The 18,995-nt window shown below is 35.8% G+C and overlaps 1 protein-coding gene across 24 annotated transcripts in view; it reads right to left on the bottom strand.

The window, feature by feature from the left end:
- The window catches only part of PPP6R3 (protein phosphatase 6 regulatory subunit 3), a 70,511-nt gene that overhangs the window by 2,591 nt on the left and 48,925 nt on the right, over positions 1–18,995 (bottom strand). For 6 of the 24 annotated variants that reach the window (XM_026706680.2, XM_026706678.2, XM_026706681.2 and 3 more), the window contains 11 exons: positions 18,681–18,796; positions 16,482–16,567; positions 14,417–14,503; positions 12,850–12,947; positions 11,076–11,130; positions 10,160–10,290; positions 8,614–8,732; positions 7,549–7,696; positions 6,593–6,699; positions 5,845–5,995; positions 1,467–1,589 (listed from right to left, as the gene is read on the bottom strand). In XM_026706680.2, coding sequence (XP_026562465.1) covers positions 1,467–1,589; positions 5,845–5,995; positions 6,593–6,699; positions 7,549–7,696; positions 8,614–8,732; positions 10,160–10,290; positions 11,076–11,130; positions 12,850–12,947; positions 14,417–14,503; positions 16,482–16,567; positions 18,681–18,796 — 1,221 coding nt within the window. Of the gene's footprint in view, positions 1–1,466; positions 1,590–1,896; positions 1,915–5,844; positions 5,996–6,592; positions 6,700–7,548; positions 7,697–8,613; positions 8,733–10,159; positions 10,291–11,075; positions 11,131–12,849; positions 12,948–14,416; positions 14,504–16,481; positions 16,568–18,680; positions 18,797–18,995 lie in introns of all 24 variants that reach the window. The other 18 variants (XM_087919588.1, XM_087919573.1, XM_087919595.1 and 15 more) reach the window with 5 other exon arrangements.

An 18,995-nucleotide genomic window follows, 5' to 3' on the forward strand; every position in this document is an offset into this window, starting at 1 on the left:
TGGCCACAAATGTGCATGTGGCTGCTCAAACGGTCAGAAACAGACTCCATGAGGGTGGTATGAGGGCCCGACGTCAACAGGTGGGGGTTGTGCTTACAGCCCAACACCATGCAGGACGTTTGGCATTTGCCAGAGAAGAACAAGATTGGCAAATTCGCCACTGGCACCCTGTGCTCTTCACAGATGAAAGGAGGTTTACACTGAGCACATGTGACAGACGTGACAGGGTCTGGAGATGCTGTGGAGAACGTTCTGCTGCCTGCAACATCCTCCAGCGTGACCGGTTTGGCAGTGGGTCAATAATGGTGCGGGGTGGCATTTCTTTAGGGGGCTGCACAGACCTCCACGTGCTTGCCAGAGGTAGCCTAACTGCCATTAGTACCAAGACCCCTTGTGAGACCATATGCTGGTGCTGTTGGCTCTGGGTTCCTCCTAATGCACGACAGTGCTAGACCTCATGTGGCTGGAGTGTGTCAGCAGTTCCTGCAAGATGAAGGCATTGATGCTATGGACTGGCTCGCCCGTTCCCCAGACCTGAATCTAATTGAGCACATCTGGGACATCATGTCTCGCTCCATCCACCAACGCCACGTTGTACCACAGACTGTCCAGGAGTTGGGGGATGCTTTAGTCCAAGTGTGGGAGGAGATCCCTCAGGGGACCATCCGCCACCTCATCAGGAGCATGCCCAGGCGTTGTAGGGAGGTCATACAGGCACGTGGAGGCCACACACACTACTGAGCCTCATTTTGACTTGTTTTACAGACATTACATCAAAGTTGGATCAGCCTGTAGTGTTTTTTTCCACTTTAATTTTGAGTGTAACTCCAAATCCAGACCTCCATGGGTTGCTAAATTTGATTTACACTGATAATTTTTGTGTGATTTTGTTGTCAGCACATTCAACTATGTAATGAACAAAGTATTTAATAAGAATATTTCATTCATTCAGATCTAGGATGCCTTAATTTTGTGTTCCCTTTATTTTTTTGAGTAGCGTATTAAGCTGAAGGTGTTAATTGGATGTTTATATTTTGAAGTTTATCTGTATCACATAGGAGTTGACTTTCAAGGAAAATGTACTTCCAGTCAAAAGACTTGGTGTTTAGCATTAGAAAGACAAATACATGGCTCCAATGATTGCAAATTAATTAATATTGATCAGTGATAGATGACAGTAATGAACAATTAGCTTCAATTTATCGATAATTGTGTGTTTGTAAATTTTTAAAATGGGTCCATTTCTGCAAGTTGGATGGTTGATTAACCATCAGACTGGATTCTCAATTTAACCACTGTTGGGATGAGATGAGATCAAGAGACCGTTTTCTAGGTTTGAGTTTTGTCAGAATATGAATCTGTTTGAATTTTGATCTGCTGGAATGCAAACAAATTGAATGGAGCATCTCTCATTTCATATACATACACTGTGCACAATATAAACATGACTTGGTAACAATAGATACCTCTGCTCCAGGTTGCTGCAAGTGGGCTGCGGAGCTACAGGACTTTCTTCTCCAACATCTGCATTCTCTTCCACCACATATTTACAAGAAGCATCTTGCGAGGTAGACAGTTTTCCTTCCTCACTAATAAATAAATAAAATTACAGCTTTGTTTGTGCTTTAAATGTTTGTATTACCATGCAATAATGAAAGACTTGGGGGAAAGGATCCAGAGGTCACATGCACACAGAGTTTAGAAATGTGATTGAAGCATGGAAAACAAGCACAAGATTGTTGTTTTTGTTCACATTCATCACTCCCATCAGTTTGTTTATTAAAAAGGAATTTGACAAGAAAAAATGCAGGAGAGAGTAGTAAAAAAAAGGAACAAAGAATGTAAATGGTGCCCAAAATGGAAAAAAAAACATGAATGATCCTTTACAGTACGTACCGATAGGATTTCAACACTCTGAAGCCACAGTGAAGGAGAAGGGTGGAAAAAACAGAAAAGTAATATAAAAAAGACTATCAAGATTTTCCCAGAAAAAAAAGAATGTTCGGATCAAGTCTATCTAGGATGCAACAAAAATAGTAGTGGTATTGTTATTCAAATTCTTTAAACATATTAGCAATTTCTATGGCTAAGAACACTTGGGATACATTTTTAAAACTAAGCTACTCTTTGGACACCTATGGATATTCAGTAATCAGAGGTCCCAACTGCAGCCTGAAGTAGGATTATCCAACAACAGTTTACAACCAATCTATTACCAGAAATCAGCCTCAATTTTTATGAAAGAGTATAAACTATTTTAATGCCTTCCTAAATGAAGAAAGCATTTGAAAACCACATGCTTAACTATGTGGTTTGTCCTTTTCCAGTATCCAAAGGAGTACAATTCACACACATTTGCGCTATTCAATAAAAAGCACTCCAGAAAACAGGAAAGAAGTAAACCAGCAGCAACCTGTGGCTTGAAAAATCTACATGAATAGTATGCTTAAGTAATCATTGTTCATATTTACAAAACAAGGATACAAAATATCCAGCATTTGGATCACTTTAGGAGGAAACAAAAGGACATTTTAAATTAATACCAACAAAAGAAAAGATAGTGGATTTAGCACTGGTGTTCCACAGTGCACAGTCTAGCCAGTGCAGAGGCATCTCTTTTCACCTGGTCTAGCAGCAGAACTAATGCAAGCAAGCTTCCTTTTTCTATATAGAAAAAAAAAATTACCCATCCAGATCTGGAGTGTGATGAAACTAGCAGAGTCAAATTATAAAACAAACAGTAACTGAACAGAAAAGGAGCAACAGAGGAAAATGCCTTATCCCAAACAATCTATTAAGTATAATAGAGATTTTTTCTAGTCTTATATAGCAATGGTAAGGTTTATCCCAGGATGCTTTAAACACAAAAAGTGTTTCTACCAAAAGCTTTGTCCTAAGAAAGGAGAAAGGAAAGAAAGCCACCAGGTTGATTGCTCTTATATTAGTTACCCTCATGAGTAGAGGCGAAGTTCAAAGAAAAACCAATCTTTCTTCATCAGCGAAAGCAAGTATTTAAAGCTGGAAATATGATAGCATTTTTTTTAGTTTTTAACTATGTTTCATGAATTGTTCTGTGTGTCCTAAAGTCATTGTATGAGATAGGAGTCTCATAAATAGATTAGATGATAGATAGATAGATAGATAGATAGATAGATAGATAGATAGATAGATAGATAGATAGATAGACAGACAGACAGACAGACAGAGGTCTAAAAATAATTTAGTCATTATAAAAGAATAAAAGATTATCTGCATTTTGAAATCTTTCAAACTAAATGCTATTTAGTATTTGAAATGATTTCTGTAACATGTCAAACGTTTACTTTAATTTTAGTTGCAATGTGTTTGTGATTGGAAGGAAAAAATATGCTCCCAGCAAAAACAAGTGAATCTGAAGTTAAAATTTCAAACTTTTGGCTTGATCTAAGAGTTGGAATATATGAGTAATTTTGCAAACAGAATCTATTTGTAGAAATTAGAACATCATCAATAATATTCAGGATTAGCAGCTTCTGTATTAATTTTGACACTCCAGAGAGGAACAAATTCCAGATGTAGAAATGGAGACTGAAACCATGTGAGAGTGCATCACAACCATGAGCACTAGATTCTAGAACCATGCTCCTGAGATTCAGACTAGAACAAACAGAATCAGATCATCTGCTTAATATTTGGTCCTTCAGTATGCCTGGTAAAAAAAAAAAGCTGGCAATCAGGAAAAATAAATAGCAGCCAAAATGTCAGTCTCCTGAGACAACATTTATTGTCTTTGCTGGATTTCCAAAGTAATCACTGACAGCTCATAGTTTAATAGAGCTGCAAACATCCTAATTAACAAACCAAAAGGAAGCTGAATTATTAATGTTGTGGGATTCAAGGTTCATTGCACTTCATCTCAGCTGACTCAGCTTCACAACTTGAATATTTAACATAAAACATCCTGCTCTCTGTTGCATTCTCATATCTAATATATACACATTAGTTAGTCTGGTTTTTTCTGTTTTAACATACTGTCCCTGTAAAATCCACTTGTAGGACATATTTTGTTTTATAAGCAGACGACCCCCCCCCAAAAAAAAAACCACCGCAAAAATGTAAAAACAAATCTTGTTATGGGGATATTTACTTATAATTGAAGAATTCTGAGCCTAGGAATGCATTTTGAGTACCAAATTTAATTGAATTTAATTCTGCCCCAAATTTTCTTTCTTTATTTTAGATATACTATATACATCGTACCGTACACTATATTTCATTATCTCTCTCAAATAACTTAATAGTAAGAAGTTTTTGCTACATTATTTCAAATCTGCACTAGGCTGCATTGGTTGCCAGTTTGCTTCCGGATTCAATTCAAGGTATTAGTCATTACTTTTAAAGTCCTACACTTCATGGGTTCAGGGTATCTGAGGAGTGGTCTCACCCTGATGGGACAAGCCTTCCCCAGTCATGCCTATGGAAGAGGCTTTCTATGAATCCTGTCTAAGGAAACAAAAGCATATGGGATGAAGTAGGAGAGTAGAAGAGCTTTTTCTGCTCCATCCACCATCAGAAATGAGAACTGTCTCCTCCCTTTTGGCCTTCAGGAAGGGTATCAAAATCTGGCTTTGTTGATTGATCTGGGTCCGAAGGGAGGAACTCACTGCTAAAGGCAGCTGATGGAATAAGACCTCAACCATGTCTCATCCATCTCTTGGCTCTTGTAGGTGTGATTTTAGTGCAGTTTTTAATATTTTAATGTTGGTTTCTTTTAATCTTTTAACTATTTTTCACTTGTTTTACAATTTGTAAGCCACCCAGAGTCACCTTATAGGAGAAATGGGGAAGGAAGGGAGGAAGCAAAGCGGAAAGAAAGAAAGAAAGAAAGAAAGAAAGAAAGGAAGGAAGGAAGGAAGGAAGGAAGGAAGGAAGGAAGGAAGGAAGGAAAGAAAGAAAGAAAGAAAGAAAGAAAGAAAGAAAGAAAGAAAGAAAGAAAGAAAGAAAGAAAGAAAGAAAGAAAGAAAGAAACTACAGGAATAGTGAAGGCCAAATTTTTGTAAACTGCTCAGATAATTTTGAAACAAGATGGGTGGCAAATAAATTTAATAAAAAAATTAAACACATTTTCACAGCGCTGTTTCGTTAGTGTACTGAAGGAAACACTGAACAAAATCTGCAAGGGTGGGTGAAGCCTCCTTTGGATTGTGTGAGTTCACTTCTTTTTCATTCCAGACTGTTTGTTGTCATTCTTGCTGTCTTGCATTCCTTTTTGTTCTTGTTTTGAACATTTTCACTTGGGAACCACTCAAGAGTTGGGAATTAGATGGCATGTAAATAATAAGACATGGACCAAAAAAAGAAATTGGTATCCTAATACTCGGGTCAGAATTTTGACCAAAAAGGTGAACTGTAGAGCTAAATTTATAGAACTATCTCAAAATACAAGCTAAGGAAAAAAGGCCCTTGTTGTGTGGCTATTGTATTAGCTCCGTCTATTATTTTCAATAATTCCTTCATAACTAGATTAGAACATTATTATTTTTAAATAAAAAGACGTAAACAGAAAGCACAGAAAAGACTTCAGAGGCTAATACATAAGAAAAAAATAGTAACTATCAACTTAAAATTAAAAATCTGCCCAATGATATTCAGTGAAAATAGGAATACCTCATTTAATTGAACTTTTAGCACTCACAAAAAAAAATCATTTTAAAATCCCAATTTCACAAAAAGCTGGTTGTTTTAAAACAAAGTTTTAAACAAGTGGTTGTTTTAAATGGCTTGAGAATGCAACATTAGGCCACCTTTTAATATGGTTAATGAAAATTCTTTAAACTTACAGGGCAGCAAAGGTTAACGCCTCACCTTTTGAAGACAGCAGTCTCAGTTTTAGCATCTACAGTAAGACTAAGAGTCTCCTTCATGCTGCCATTCATTACTGTTTCAGTCACTTTATCTGCATTTTCTGTATCATCTTCTCCATCAGAACCAGCTTCCATTGAAATACTTCCTACATCTGAAAAAACAATTTGAACAATGAAACTGGACAATTAGTTTTTTTATGTTTTAATATCTGTATTACTCTTCTATTCTTGTGCTCAGCTATATGGAACTGTCAACAATAAGGAGAATAAACTTTTATATATTTAACTGATTGGTAAACTCTTATTGAGAGCTTACTTTCATAGTAGCAATTCTGGATAACAAGTAAGAATGGGGAGATGAGCAGTATAAATATTTAATTAATAAACAAAAATTTTAAAAATAATTCTGTTTAAAGGATCAACAAAAACCCAACAAAATAATAACGAAAGTCTTCAGAACCCATGTCAGAGAAAAGAACCTGTTGTGGAAACTACAAACACTGATGAATCATTGTCAAGTTCTCTAACATTTCTTTTTCACTTTCTACAAACTGGGATCAAAAATCATTTTTTCCCAAGCTGTGCTGATGGAGCTAGTTTCATAAAAAATGGCAGGCTTAAGGGTATAGCAGACACAACTCCATAGAACGACCAACTCGAAGGTCCTGTAAAATGGCATTTTCTTGTCAGTGGAATATGCCGAGTCTTAATACCACACATTATTAATCAAAATAATTCTAAGCTCTTACTTTCTGGCTGGGTCACAAGGGCAGCTACACTGGCATTCAGAGGATCCATTGGTTCGGTGTTGGTTTCCATTTCCACAGGTGAATTACTTCTCAAAGATTCTTTTGAACTTTAAAAACAAAGTAAGATAAATTGATGAATCAAATTTTCAATTATTTTCTGCAAGGAGTACACAGGATAGAATTCAGTTGGTCGCTTCTGTGTGATAACGCTAACTATTTGGAACAGGATTCTAGAGTATACTTGTGCTTATATTAATTGAGCGGCAAATAAAAGGTCATGTAAATATCAATGAGCATTTAAAACCTTATAGAAGTTTATATAAATTCTGAAAGATAAACTACGCTTTCTTTGAACCCTTACCTTTCAATTAGGACATGGAAGAAAAAGATTCAGCTATAGATTATTTTTTAATCCAGAAAACAAAAATATAATGTTCAACAGAATGAGATGCAAAAAAAAGGAGGATAATGATTGAGAGAAGAAGATAGAAAGAAAGTGAAGATAGAAGCACACTTGAAGTGCCAGGGAAGAAAATGTTAGTGCTACTTGTTTTATCCTATTATCCAAGATTTTCTGCACAGAAATGAAATTAGCAACAAAATTAATGGGTCAATGAGGTTAGGTTTTTATTTTTATAGACTGAGATTTTCTCAGTAAAATAATTATTTTTGTGGGGGGAGGGGAACTGATACTACAATTCTGCACTTTATTGATGAACTTCTGCAATGTGGTTTCGCGATGAGTGACAAAAAAACTGACTTTGGACTAAAATGATGCCAACCATTTTTTCCCCCTCAAATTGCACAACAGCTGCACTTTTAAAAGATGCCAAAGCAAACTAATGAGCTAATACTTTCATTTCAAATATAAAATATGTAAAAATAAAGCATATGTTTTTTTCTTGTTTTTCTTTAATTTCATTTGTAGGTTTTCCAGGAATACAAAACTTTCCTACCTTACAGTGAAATCTGAAAAGGAAGCCCAACCAGTTTCTTTTGCTGGCATTGGTTCCTCTGTGCTCCATACATCAGATCCAACGGAATCCAGATTAGTGCCATGTGTGGTTTCCATAGGAACATCAAAGTTAGCTGACCAATTAGGTGCTGGAAAAAATACAACATTACAAATATACCATGCTTCTCATATAATAAGACCGGGTCTTATTTCTTTTTGAGCCCCCCCAAAATGGCTAGGCCATCTTTTCGGGGGTGACTTAATTCCCCCCCTTGCATCTTCGGGCGGGCGGCAACAGCTTGGATGTTGACCTCGGCGTTGGTGGGGCACTTCGTATCGGGGTCAACGCAGGCAGCACCATATCCGGGTGTGCAACAAAAGTATTTCCTAATGGCAAGCCCCCCCCCCCCCCCATTTTGCATGTTTTAATATAGGCCTTAATTTGGGGGGAGGGGCTTAATTTCATTCCATGCCTATAAAACATGCTGGGACTTCCTATTGGGGGAGGCCGTATTGTTGGAGAAACGGGGTATTAGTTTCTAATATACTAAGCCTATAGCAAGGAAGTTCGTTTACGTTTTAAACAAAATCAGAGGAAAATTGTCAACTGTATTATTTTTATGAATACTGAGGAAAAAATAGAACTATTTTCTGTGTCATTTTAGAATATACCTCTTTACATTTTACGCATGTTTATTGTAATGGAAAATGTCTACAGATTGTCTTTCAGTACATACAGCCACCTGCTACAAGCCAAAAATACCAAGAGGGGGAAGGGGTGGTGCACATGTTCCTAAGTCCCTCTGTACATCTATACATTGTCCTTGCATTGTGATATATTAAATATTGAGATTTTGGACCACCTTGGCAGCAACCATAACAGAAGCAATGTAAAAAAAATACTTCCCTTTTATTTTTATGGAGTTAACTTGAGGAAGTACAAATAATGGGGGAAAAAACAACTTTTCCTACTTTTTTTTTAACAAATGAAAAAAATCCAGTAAGGACAGTGCAATTCCTGCATCTGAATTTGAATGCATAAGAAACTGTGAAAAAAGCTACTTACTTTCATTCAAATCTACTTCCATTTTGTCTTCTGTGTTGGTGCTTGATTCAAACAGGTCTTGCTTTGTTCCATCCTCTTCTTCAGAATCTGTACTCTCTTCACTGTCTGTACTGCCTGAACTTTTTATTTTAAAGAGACATATAACATGAATTTCCTCCCCTTCGCTTGTTAGGTAACCATTTTTAAAACTTAAAAACTTTGGAGGATTAAGAATAGGTGAGCAGGTCTGACTGATTCCTCCCCTTTGTTCATTAACATTATATAATGCTATAAAGAGAACTTTTTCACCGAACTCATGGTTGAATGCCCACTGATTTTAGCGCCATTCAATAGTAGAGTTTTCAGAAAACGTTTTACAGAGTGTTTTGCCCTCACACAAGCAGAGCAGCTCTCTGCTATTCATTAAAGTACTCAACTTTTTTCAGGCTTCATGATGAGCCTACAGGTCACTATTTCAAGAGTCACATTGATAAACCTGAAACCTATCAACACAATTACAGGGTATTTAAACAACATAGCAAAGCTAGACATTATGTTATGTTTGCCTCTTAGATAATATCAGGCAAATTCCAAAGGAATCATACAGAGGAATATGGACTCTTGTAAAGTCACTAGGTCCTGGAATGAAAAATCTAGTTACTTAACAATTTTACCCAGGCATTTCTGGGCAGTGTACGTAAATAAAATAAAACTAAACTATATAAACTAATTTTAAAAACTGGTTATTGAGCCTTTAAAATTAAATCAGCAACCTATTCAACAAAACCATACCACGCTAGAGTCCAAGAGCCAGGTCTTCACAGTCTTCTGAAAGGCTAATGAGGAAGCGCCATCCATCCCTGGTGGGAGGGTGGACTGTTTCATAAGACACGTGTCAATGACAGAGATATATTGCTTTCTGACCTTATCAGGCGACACTGCATCACTGAGGGGACATGCATGCCCACTCTTATCAGAACTAATGGGAGAGGCAAAAGCAATTGGGATAGGTAGTCCATGGGTTGCCTGACCCATGTCATGTTGGTCTTTAAAGTGGCAAGCAGAGCCTTGGATTTGCATCTGGAGGCCACCTAGGAGCCAGTGTAGCTCATGTAACCATATGAGCCATGTCTTCTCATAAGAAGGAATGTATAACTAACTTGACTCTACTGAACATCTTTTTTTTTATTAAGATGTGATAAAACTGTAAGTGGGAAAGCCCAAGAAAGTAGGTGGCTGACTGAAGCCTTCTTTGTATTAATTTTAAAAGTGATCCTCAAAAAATATGATCAGACACCATCCTAAATATCTTGATAGATTAAATTAAAACAATTAACTTAAAGTATGTAAGTCCCATGCCATAAGAAGTTATAAAGGGTTCTGTTTTCGGCTGTTATATTTCAGAAGGCCTCTAACCACTGAGCAATATAAAAAGGAGGCAGTGCTGAAGGTCAAAATTTGCTCTGTCACTTATATTTCAGCCAGAGTAGATTCAGTAAGAGGCCGTGACTAGCTATCAACAACAACAACAAAATAAAATGTTCCTGCTACAGTATTTGAAGATTACCTGGATCTTCTCTGAGATTCTGGAGTAAAAGCAATATGTTTCTCTTCCCAGATATCTTCTTCATCAGAGCCACCATCATCAAATTGCTGTATTCTCTCCTTGCAGCATGCTTCAAACAAAGCAATGTTGCCCTGAACATATGAAAAAGAGCACTATTAATAAATACTGATTTTTTTTCATTTATCATGCACTGTCTGTTGTGTAAATATGTATGTGTGCATATAGACAAAAGCCTCCTAAGGCGTAAAAGTTCAGATAATTATCTATAGGTTGGATGAAATAGTCATGTCAAATATTTCTAGTTATCCCTCCCTCCAAGAACCTGCTTGCCTAATCTCTGATCTCAAATTAGTAAGGATTAATAGAAAAGGGGGTGGGGGGACTTTAAAATAAGAACACAAGAATTCCAGGTTTTCCTGCACTTTGTTGTGTTATCTGCATGTAAGTGAGCAAAGGCCTATCCCTTATGAGAAAACAGGTCAGCCTGAAAACTATGTAGGCATTAGTCTTCTTATTGATGTAAAAATTACTCTTTACTCCAGGCTGGGGGTCCCATTTCTCACCCCTCCCCCATTTTGAAAGGATAAGAGGTTGATTTCAGGATAGAGAAAATAAAATATAAGGAAACAGAAGTTCATTTCAGCTTTCCATCTTTCCAAGGTCAGTAAAATGAGAGCCCAGATTGTTGAGGGCAATATGCTGATTCTGTAAACCGCATAGAGAAGTCTGTAAAAGCATTGGGAAGCTGCATATAAGTCTAAGTGCTGTTACTATACAAAATGTTTCCTCTAATTATTCCTTCCGTAAAGCATGCAGCAGTAGAATTTCTATTGTGAAAATTATAATCTTTTAAAGTACACCAGCAGGCTGTGGAACATTTGCATTTGTATTGAGGGTAAAATTGAAAAATACTTACACTTTCATTTGTATTGAGGGTAAAATTGATGTCTGATACACGATCAAAAGAAACACTGTGAACAAAGTACAAATTTGGGCAGTAAAACAAAAAGGAAGTATCACTTTATAGGATAAACTAAAGTACTTCATTTAAATAACTATGTATCTAAAAAAAACTCCTGAAATACTCCTTCCTAGTACAAAATTTTAAGCCTATTGACATAGCCCATATAAATTACTTGAGAAAATGAAACTTGAACTTCAAGAAGAATATCTCAAGGCCTTTTGACATGTTATAAAAAGGGAATGCATACCTTCAAAACATTTTTATCTCCGAGGGTGATATGAAGGAGCCAGGTTTAAAAATTATACATTGCTGTAAACACGCAAGTCATCGCAATTTGCATATATGATTAACAGTTAAATAGAGCTTGCAAAGGATTCAAGTATGCGTCTGTTAGTAACTATAATACGTGAAGATGTTCTACATACATCTTCAAAGATGAGCAGGCAGCTTGATTGCTAATATATTAAACTAAAAGCTCTTTAAACAAGCTCAAGTAGGACAAGGATTAAACTCACTTGTCTCAATGACAGGCATCACTTCTAGCAGTAGTATTCCCTTCAATAATGTGATAATATGGACACTCTTGGATAATTCTATGGGAAGGGAAATGAAATAATCTATGTTGCTACCAAACTATTTCTGGATGTCAGCAGAAAAACAATGTTAGGTCTACCATTCCAAAAATGGTTATGCTCAGACTGTCAGAAATGTTTTCAAAATTAGAATTTTAATATGCCAAAATTCTGATATGCATATCATAATGTCTCTAGATGTGAGATTCAGATTTTGATACAGATTCTTGGAATGTGTGCAGTTACATTGATGCATTTCATAAATCCAAATTAAAATAGAACACTTACACAATCTAAATTACTGAATTTCAAATGCATAAGTAAAGAACCGCATAAAGTTGTTTCTTGACCATCTCACACAACAGATGCATTTGGAAATCAATATTTAGCTGTTTTCTGATTTTAATTTGTGAAAATATCAGAATGTGCATAAACATTGTGTTAGTTGTAGGTTAGCTTTGTATATGAGCAATTGCTTATATGCAGCTTGAATTGTACTTTTAAACATTTTAATTGTAGGGAATTTTTAGCTGTCAATTTGCCATTGTATTATTGAAATATTCTAAGAGTAACAACTTGCCTGAATAATTTTCGCAGAACAAATAAACTAAATAAGAGATAGACAAACATATCTAGCAAAACTTAAAAAATCATAATGTATAATGTAAGTAGGTGGTTGATGAAAGTTTATTTCAATCCAACTAAATTCATCACACAAGGAAAAACAATTTTATAGCTTGCAACTACTAATCTATTTTTATTTTATTTATCATATGTATATAACTGCCCATCCCACATGAAAATGATTCTGTGGTTCCAAATACTGAGATATGGGTCCCATAGAATACATCCATTACGCCAACAATCCCAAATATATTTTTCAAACCAGGTCATGATATATCCCGTGTTCTAGAACTTATGAAACTTAAGAGAAAGGAACTCATAAAATGAATCTAAAGTTGTTTTTTAGTAGGTCACAACTTTCTAAATTAATTACAAATTCATAATGAGATTTCTTTTGGAGTATACAAAAAGCATAAATATTTATGGAACAAAACTAAAGCAGTATTTTATTATTTTTAGGAGTGCTGAATAATCACTGTGATGCAAGACATGGAAAACAAAAGTAACTTTTAAAATAGGACTGTACTTACTTGCCGATGTCATCTTGATCAGCAAACTTCTCATCGTTGAAGCCAAACTGGTCAATAAAATTGGACGTCATTTGTTGCATCTGATAATCAGAAAAGGCCTGGCAATCCCAGGACCAACGACAGTGATATAATGATTCTAATAATAGTCTAAATACTATTTGCCCAATTTGCTCCAGAACTAAAACTTTCATTAAACTGCAAGTACATATCATATGTGCGTGCATGCACATACATACATATACCACATATGGAGAGGGCTGTTTTGTCATTATCAGATGTATGTAATTTGGTAGTGTAGGGGATGACTGTTTTATAATTGAGTACTAAAAAATTACAGCTGATGGCACCACCACCAATCTCACTAATAGATATAAAGGAATTTTATGTTTTGTTTCATTTTAGATGGAAGATACACGGTAACCAAGAGTGTTACTATTACTTTAAAAAAAAACAATTTGCAAGACTAATCCTACTAGAATATTTGGTAAAATATAAGAAATGTGGAGGAAAAAAAGTTTCTTCTAGAATTACACTTAAAGTGAATCTCTTGCATCTTCCCAATACCTAAAGTTTGCCAAATTCCTATTTAAGGATACAGCCAAAGGTTAAGTGACTGTATCCCCATACCAAAATCAGGAATGTTATAAAATTCATTACTGCCTAAAGCTCATTTAACACCATCTCTATGTATTTACATGCATATAACAAAAACCTGTCTTTTTTTTTTTTTTTTTTGCAGATTTTGCTTTTCTGGTCTAGGGAGTTTGATGGTTTTGACTATTCGATTGAATTATATGTATAAGCTTCCTCTAGACAATGAGTAGTTTTTAATATGAAACTGAACCCTAAAGGACTATTAAAGAATCTATTATAATCAATATTTTTGTAGATCAGAGCTTTATGGTTATGTGAATATTTATATTGCTTTCTACTCCATGAGAAGGCAGACTAGGAGTACTCTGCTATCCCTTAGAAGAGAGCATAGAATCCAGCACTGAGATCCTATTGACTCTAAAAGAGATTTTAATTCCATGAGAAGAAAATATATGTAGTTCAGAGTTGAACTCTGAAATCCTTGGTGCTTCCTGAGTCGGTTGTTTGCTCGCTTATGTTTCATTACTCCAAACACCACATTCACTACCCTTCATGACGTCAGGGAGTCAAGTAATGAAACGACTGCAATAACTAAGCTCTAAGAGCACCAAGGTCTGCACAGGGATCTTCACTGACAGAAATCAATAGGAGAAACCTCGACAGATATTAGTAGTGTCCATGCTATTCTCCAAGCTACACTTTTAGAACATGTTCCCAAATGTCTAGCTTGATTACAAGAGGACTGTCTTGGTTGTAAAAAGTTGTTGGACAATGGAAGAGGTTGCCACATAATGTAGTCAGTTTTTCTTCAGGTTAGATGATGCCTAAGGTCACTTCCAACTATCTATTCTATGAAAGTGGTTTAATCTTCTTAAATACGGTAATATCCTACACAACTGCAAGCAAATAACTTATCAGGAGCTTTTAGGAAAAGTAATATACGCAAGCAGTATAGCTTAAGAGTTTAACTCACTTCTTGCAGTGAAGAATCTTGTGAAAAGCCAGTTTCTTTAAAATCGATTTCATCATCGCTGGATGAATGAATGTGACAAGTAGTAACCTAGTAGAAAGGCAAGGAGTTCAAAAAGTTAAAAAGTTCCAAATAAATATCAGTTACAAAAATCCATACTAGTTGTCCTTGACTTACAATCGTTCATTTAATGATGGTTTGAAGTTACAACAGTCTTCTAAAATGTGACTTATGATCTGTCCTCAAAGTTACAATTGTTGCACCACCAACTGCACCATGGTCATGTGATTGCAGTTCAGATGCTTGGCAACTGGAGGGCATTTATGATGGTTGCGACATCTTGCAGTCATGTGACTGCAATTTGTGTCCTTCCCAGCTGGCTTCTGACAAGCAAAGTCAAGTGGAGAAGCTGGATGATCATTTGCTTAATGATCGTATCATTCACTTGGGATTTGATTAACTATCTCAGTAAAATGGTGGCAAAAATCATGTCCGATCAAGTGATGTCTTGCTTAACGATTGCATCACTTAGCAACAGAAAATCTAGTTGCAACTGGGGTCGTAAATTGAGGACTACCTTCACAGTAATAAAACTGGGAGTGGGGTGGGGGGAGAATCAAGTATTCCACTATGTAGAAGAATTAATTGAAATATATCCTCACCCTAGCTAACTTGGCTTCAATTGATAAAAGCCTCCCTGGAAGATAGACTTGAAAAAGTTACAATCTACCATTTCTATGAAATTATTGCTAAATTATGATACTTTTATTTTTTAGAATTATTTTTATACTGTTGTAAAAGTATTTTGTTTTGGATACTTCCTCAAAAATAAAGTCCACTTTAAATGTAAATTTTAAAGCTAATCATTACAGACACCACATTTCCCTTAAATTCATACAGATCCTGATAGTGCTCTGCTTGCTACAGTGGACAAAAGTAGCACAAAGAATTAAGGAGTAGACTATTAATTGCTTTTCTTGGGAAATTCAATTCTTGGGCAGATTATAAATAACGCAACATTCAAGATAATAGAGTAACAGAGCTGGAAGGGACTTGGAGGTCTTCTAGTCCAACCCCGTGCTCAAGCAGGAGATCCTATACCATTTCAGAAAAATGGCTGTCCAATCTCTTCTTTAAAACCTTCAGTGATGGAGCACCCTCAAGTTCTGGTAGCAAGCCATTCCACTGATTAAGAACAAACTAACCATTAAACACAACTCAAATTTAAAACAGAATTAGAATTATAGTACTGATCAATATATTTCAGTTACTTCTTGCTACAGGTGCCTATCTTTGTGCACAACTATACAGAAAAATAGTTGGCAGCAATGTTCTGTTCAAGCAGAGATACTTCTCTGCTTTCTCAAGTCATCTTTAGGCCCAAAACCAGCCAAAAACTAGTGGAAGAACACACAGGAAATAGCGACCTAATTAACATTTGACAAAAGAACAAAGAACATAGATTTTTAAGCGGAGGAAAGCAGTTATGTTAAATTCTGCCCTTAAAAAGTATTTGTAATACTCTTGCTTTTACAATAAAATCATTATACCTACAGGGCAGCTTTATTTAATGTATACTGAACAAAATACTTAAACAATCCTATTAACAAATGAAATGTATGTATCTCATATAGCTCAGAGTATAATGGTAAATAGATTAAATAAGAGACTAGGCTTAGAACTGGCACTCTGGATAAACAGACTTAAAAAGTAAGAAATTAATGAACCCAAGGGAAAAATATTAGGTTACAAAACTATTTTTTTGTAACACATAAACAGGAAGTGACCAGTAACCTAGAACCAAAGAAAGAAGGCCTCAGCGCCAATGAAAACCTGAAAGAGTGCAAAAAAAATTAACACAAGTGAAAATTTAAATTCTGTCTAATAAAGAGGGAAGTGAGAATCAGTAGTGTTTAATATCAGTGATTAATATCAGCAAAATGTAGCTGTGATATTTTAAATTTGACATAAAATAGAAATCTCTGAGATATATACTATTATGATTATTATGTGTTGTTTTCATTTTGTAATGCAAAAATTGCAGTTAATGCCATGTTATAAAACCTACTAAGTCGACTGTGTTTCTCTTGTTGGTTTCGCCTAAAGAGTTTGTGCAGAAAGATTCCCATCGTTCCCTGACTTCATCTGGAAGTTCTAGAAAGTCCAAAAAGAAAAAAAAATGCAACATCAAGAATGCAGATTGTCATCATTGCAGGTACTGTAGATTATATGTAATTTTGAATTTTACTAATACATATTATTAAAAATATACACATTTTCCAAGGTAATTAAGAAACTGCTACATTGCATTTGCTATTTATATGCAACAGTATGCAAGATTTTAAATTTCAAGTTATAACTTCAGCAGAGAAATTCTGTTGTGACTATTTCTGTACCTGAACTTAAATTTTTACTCATTGTTCCCAAAGTATCATTCTTACAATGGATACGATACGTTGGTAGATTTAATAGTTCATCATGTTATCTTCATCAACTGATCAACTGATTTGTTCAGCTAGACCAGTGATGGTGAACCTTTTCGTTGTGGTGTGCCAGCACCCACAATGCAATGCGCCATGCCCCCCCTGCACATGCATGCGCAACACCCCCGCCCCACCCCCCCTTACCTGCACACTGCATGCACGCACCTCCCGGCTAACTTTCGGCCCGTTTGAGGCCGGAGGCTCTAGGGAAGTCTCTGCAGCCTCGGATGGCTGAAAACGGGCCTGTTTTGGCATTTCCAGTATTTCCTGAAGGCCCGTTTTTCGGCCTCCCAAGGCTTCCCTTCCTTCCCGAAGGCAAAAAAAGCCTCAAATGGGCCAAAAATCAGCTGGGGGGCATGCACGTGCACAGTGCAGGTAAGTTTGGCTGGGGCTTCTGTGACCACACAAATGGCTCTGCGTGCCACCTGTGGCATGCGTGCCATAGGTTCGCCATCATGGAGCTAGACATTAGTATGTAGAAAATTAATCAATTGACCAGTCAAACAGTTGCCAAAATTAGATAACTTGTTTTGCTTGTTTCATCATCAAAATCATTATTAAATCATAATTTAATTTTATAACTAGACATTTGCTATTGAGTTTTAACTGGCAAATGTAGCAAATAATGGGCTTCTGAAATTAGTTGCCTTCTATCACTGTTGACAATTCCAGAACCGGAGCAGAAGATTTTAGGATGTAATTTTAAACCCTAGTAGACTTGATTAGTTGACATAAAAGTTCATGAAACACTAGGTTTATAAAACATTCTCACATTATAATGAAACTACAATTTGAAACAAGAAAATTGGAGTACCACTACCATGCATATTATCCAGACTTCCTTGAAAAGCTGAAACAAAAGATTTTTTCCAGAATAATGTGCTTTTCATTAACTTTGTTTAATAAACGGCATAATTGGTAGGGCCAAGGACAACTTCTGAACTTTGTTCATCATAAATAAATGGTAAGGAATGATCGGTTTTAAAACAAAACATAGCTTTTTGGAACAGTTCTGAATGTATGCAGGAGGTATACATTTCCTTCTTCTCAAGACACCTTTGTGTTTACTCATGCGCATTTGAAATTTCTGTCTCTTGTGAGAGATTCACAGTTCTATGTCACATTGGAAGTTTGGTGTAGTGGTTAAAGTGTCAGGCTTAAAACCAGTAGACTCCTGAATTTATACCTTAAATACAAAGCCAGCTGGGTGACCTTGAGCTAGCTCTGTGCTGCAGAAAGCAGGCAGTAGCAAACAACTTTTAAAATAATGCCAAGAAAACTGCAGGTACTAGTCACCAGGAGTTAACATTGACTTGAAGGCATCAAAATAAGCAAGCAAACAAATAAATCCTGTATTATTTGAATTAATTATTCATCTTTCACAATAAAATGTAACCTCTGCAAGTGTCCAAAAATCAAGCCAGGCAGAGGACACATGGAAAATATCTTCTATTTTTGGCTTTTTGTGTGTGTGTTAAACAAAAACTCCTGAGAAGTAATTTTAAACCTCTTCATCTGAACTCTGTTACAAAACATCATGCAATTATTAGTTGAAACATGTCTTTACATTATTAATCTGAAGCCACTGAGAGTAAAAATCAAATGGGTCAAATCTGACGTTTGCTAAGTTATCACACTTAGAATACCTCAGATCCTATGAACTTTTAAGAAAGGACACGAGAAAAATGAGATAGCAGATATAGAAAAAATGATGGTAAAAGGAGCCTGTGAAAATGTGAATTCCATTTATACAAGACTCAGTAAGAAAAAATACAATGGATTACCTTTAATAAGTTGCTGCACCAGTGTACAGTTGGGTCCTTTATCAGTACTATGCACAATGCAATTTGCTATTCTTGTTAAGTGACCCATGTAACCATACCGTCTTCCTCCTTCAGCTCTGCAAGAGTTAAACTTAGTTATTCAATCTGAAAAATTAGTTAATTATGGGATTTTCATTTTATGGACTTGTAGAAAATGGAATCAAAACAAAGGCTGATTCAAGCAGCACCGAATAGAATAATAGGTCAGTTAAAGACTAACAACTGCATGCCGAAGTTCATTAGCCTTAAGTTGTTTTATTATTGTTGTTGTTGTAA

The sequence above is a fragment of the Pseudonaja textilis genome, chromosome 1 (assembly GCF_049901715.1).
Source record: "Pseudonaja textilis isolate UNSWEBS1 chromosome 1, rPseTex1.2, whole genome shotgun sequence".
Taxonomy (NCBI): Eukaryota; Metazoa; Chordata; class Lepidosauria; order Squamata; family Elapidae; genus Pseudonaja; species Pseudonaja textilis.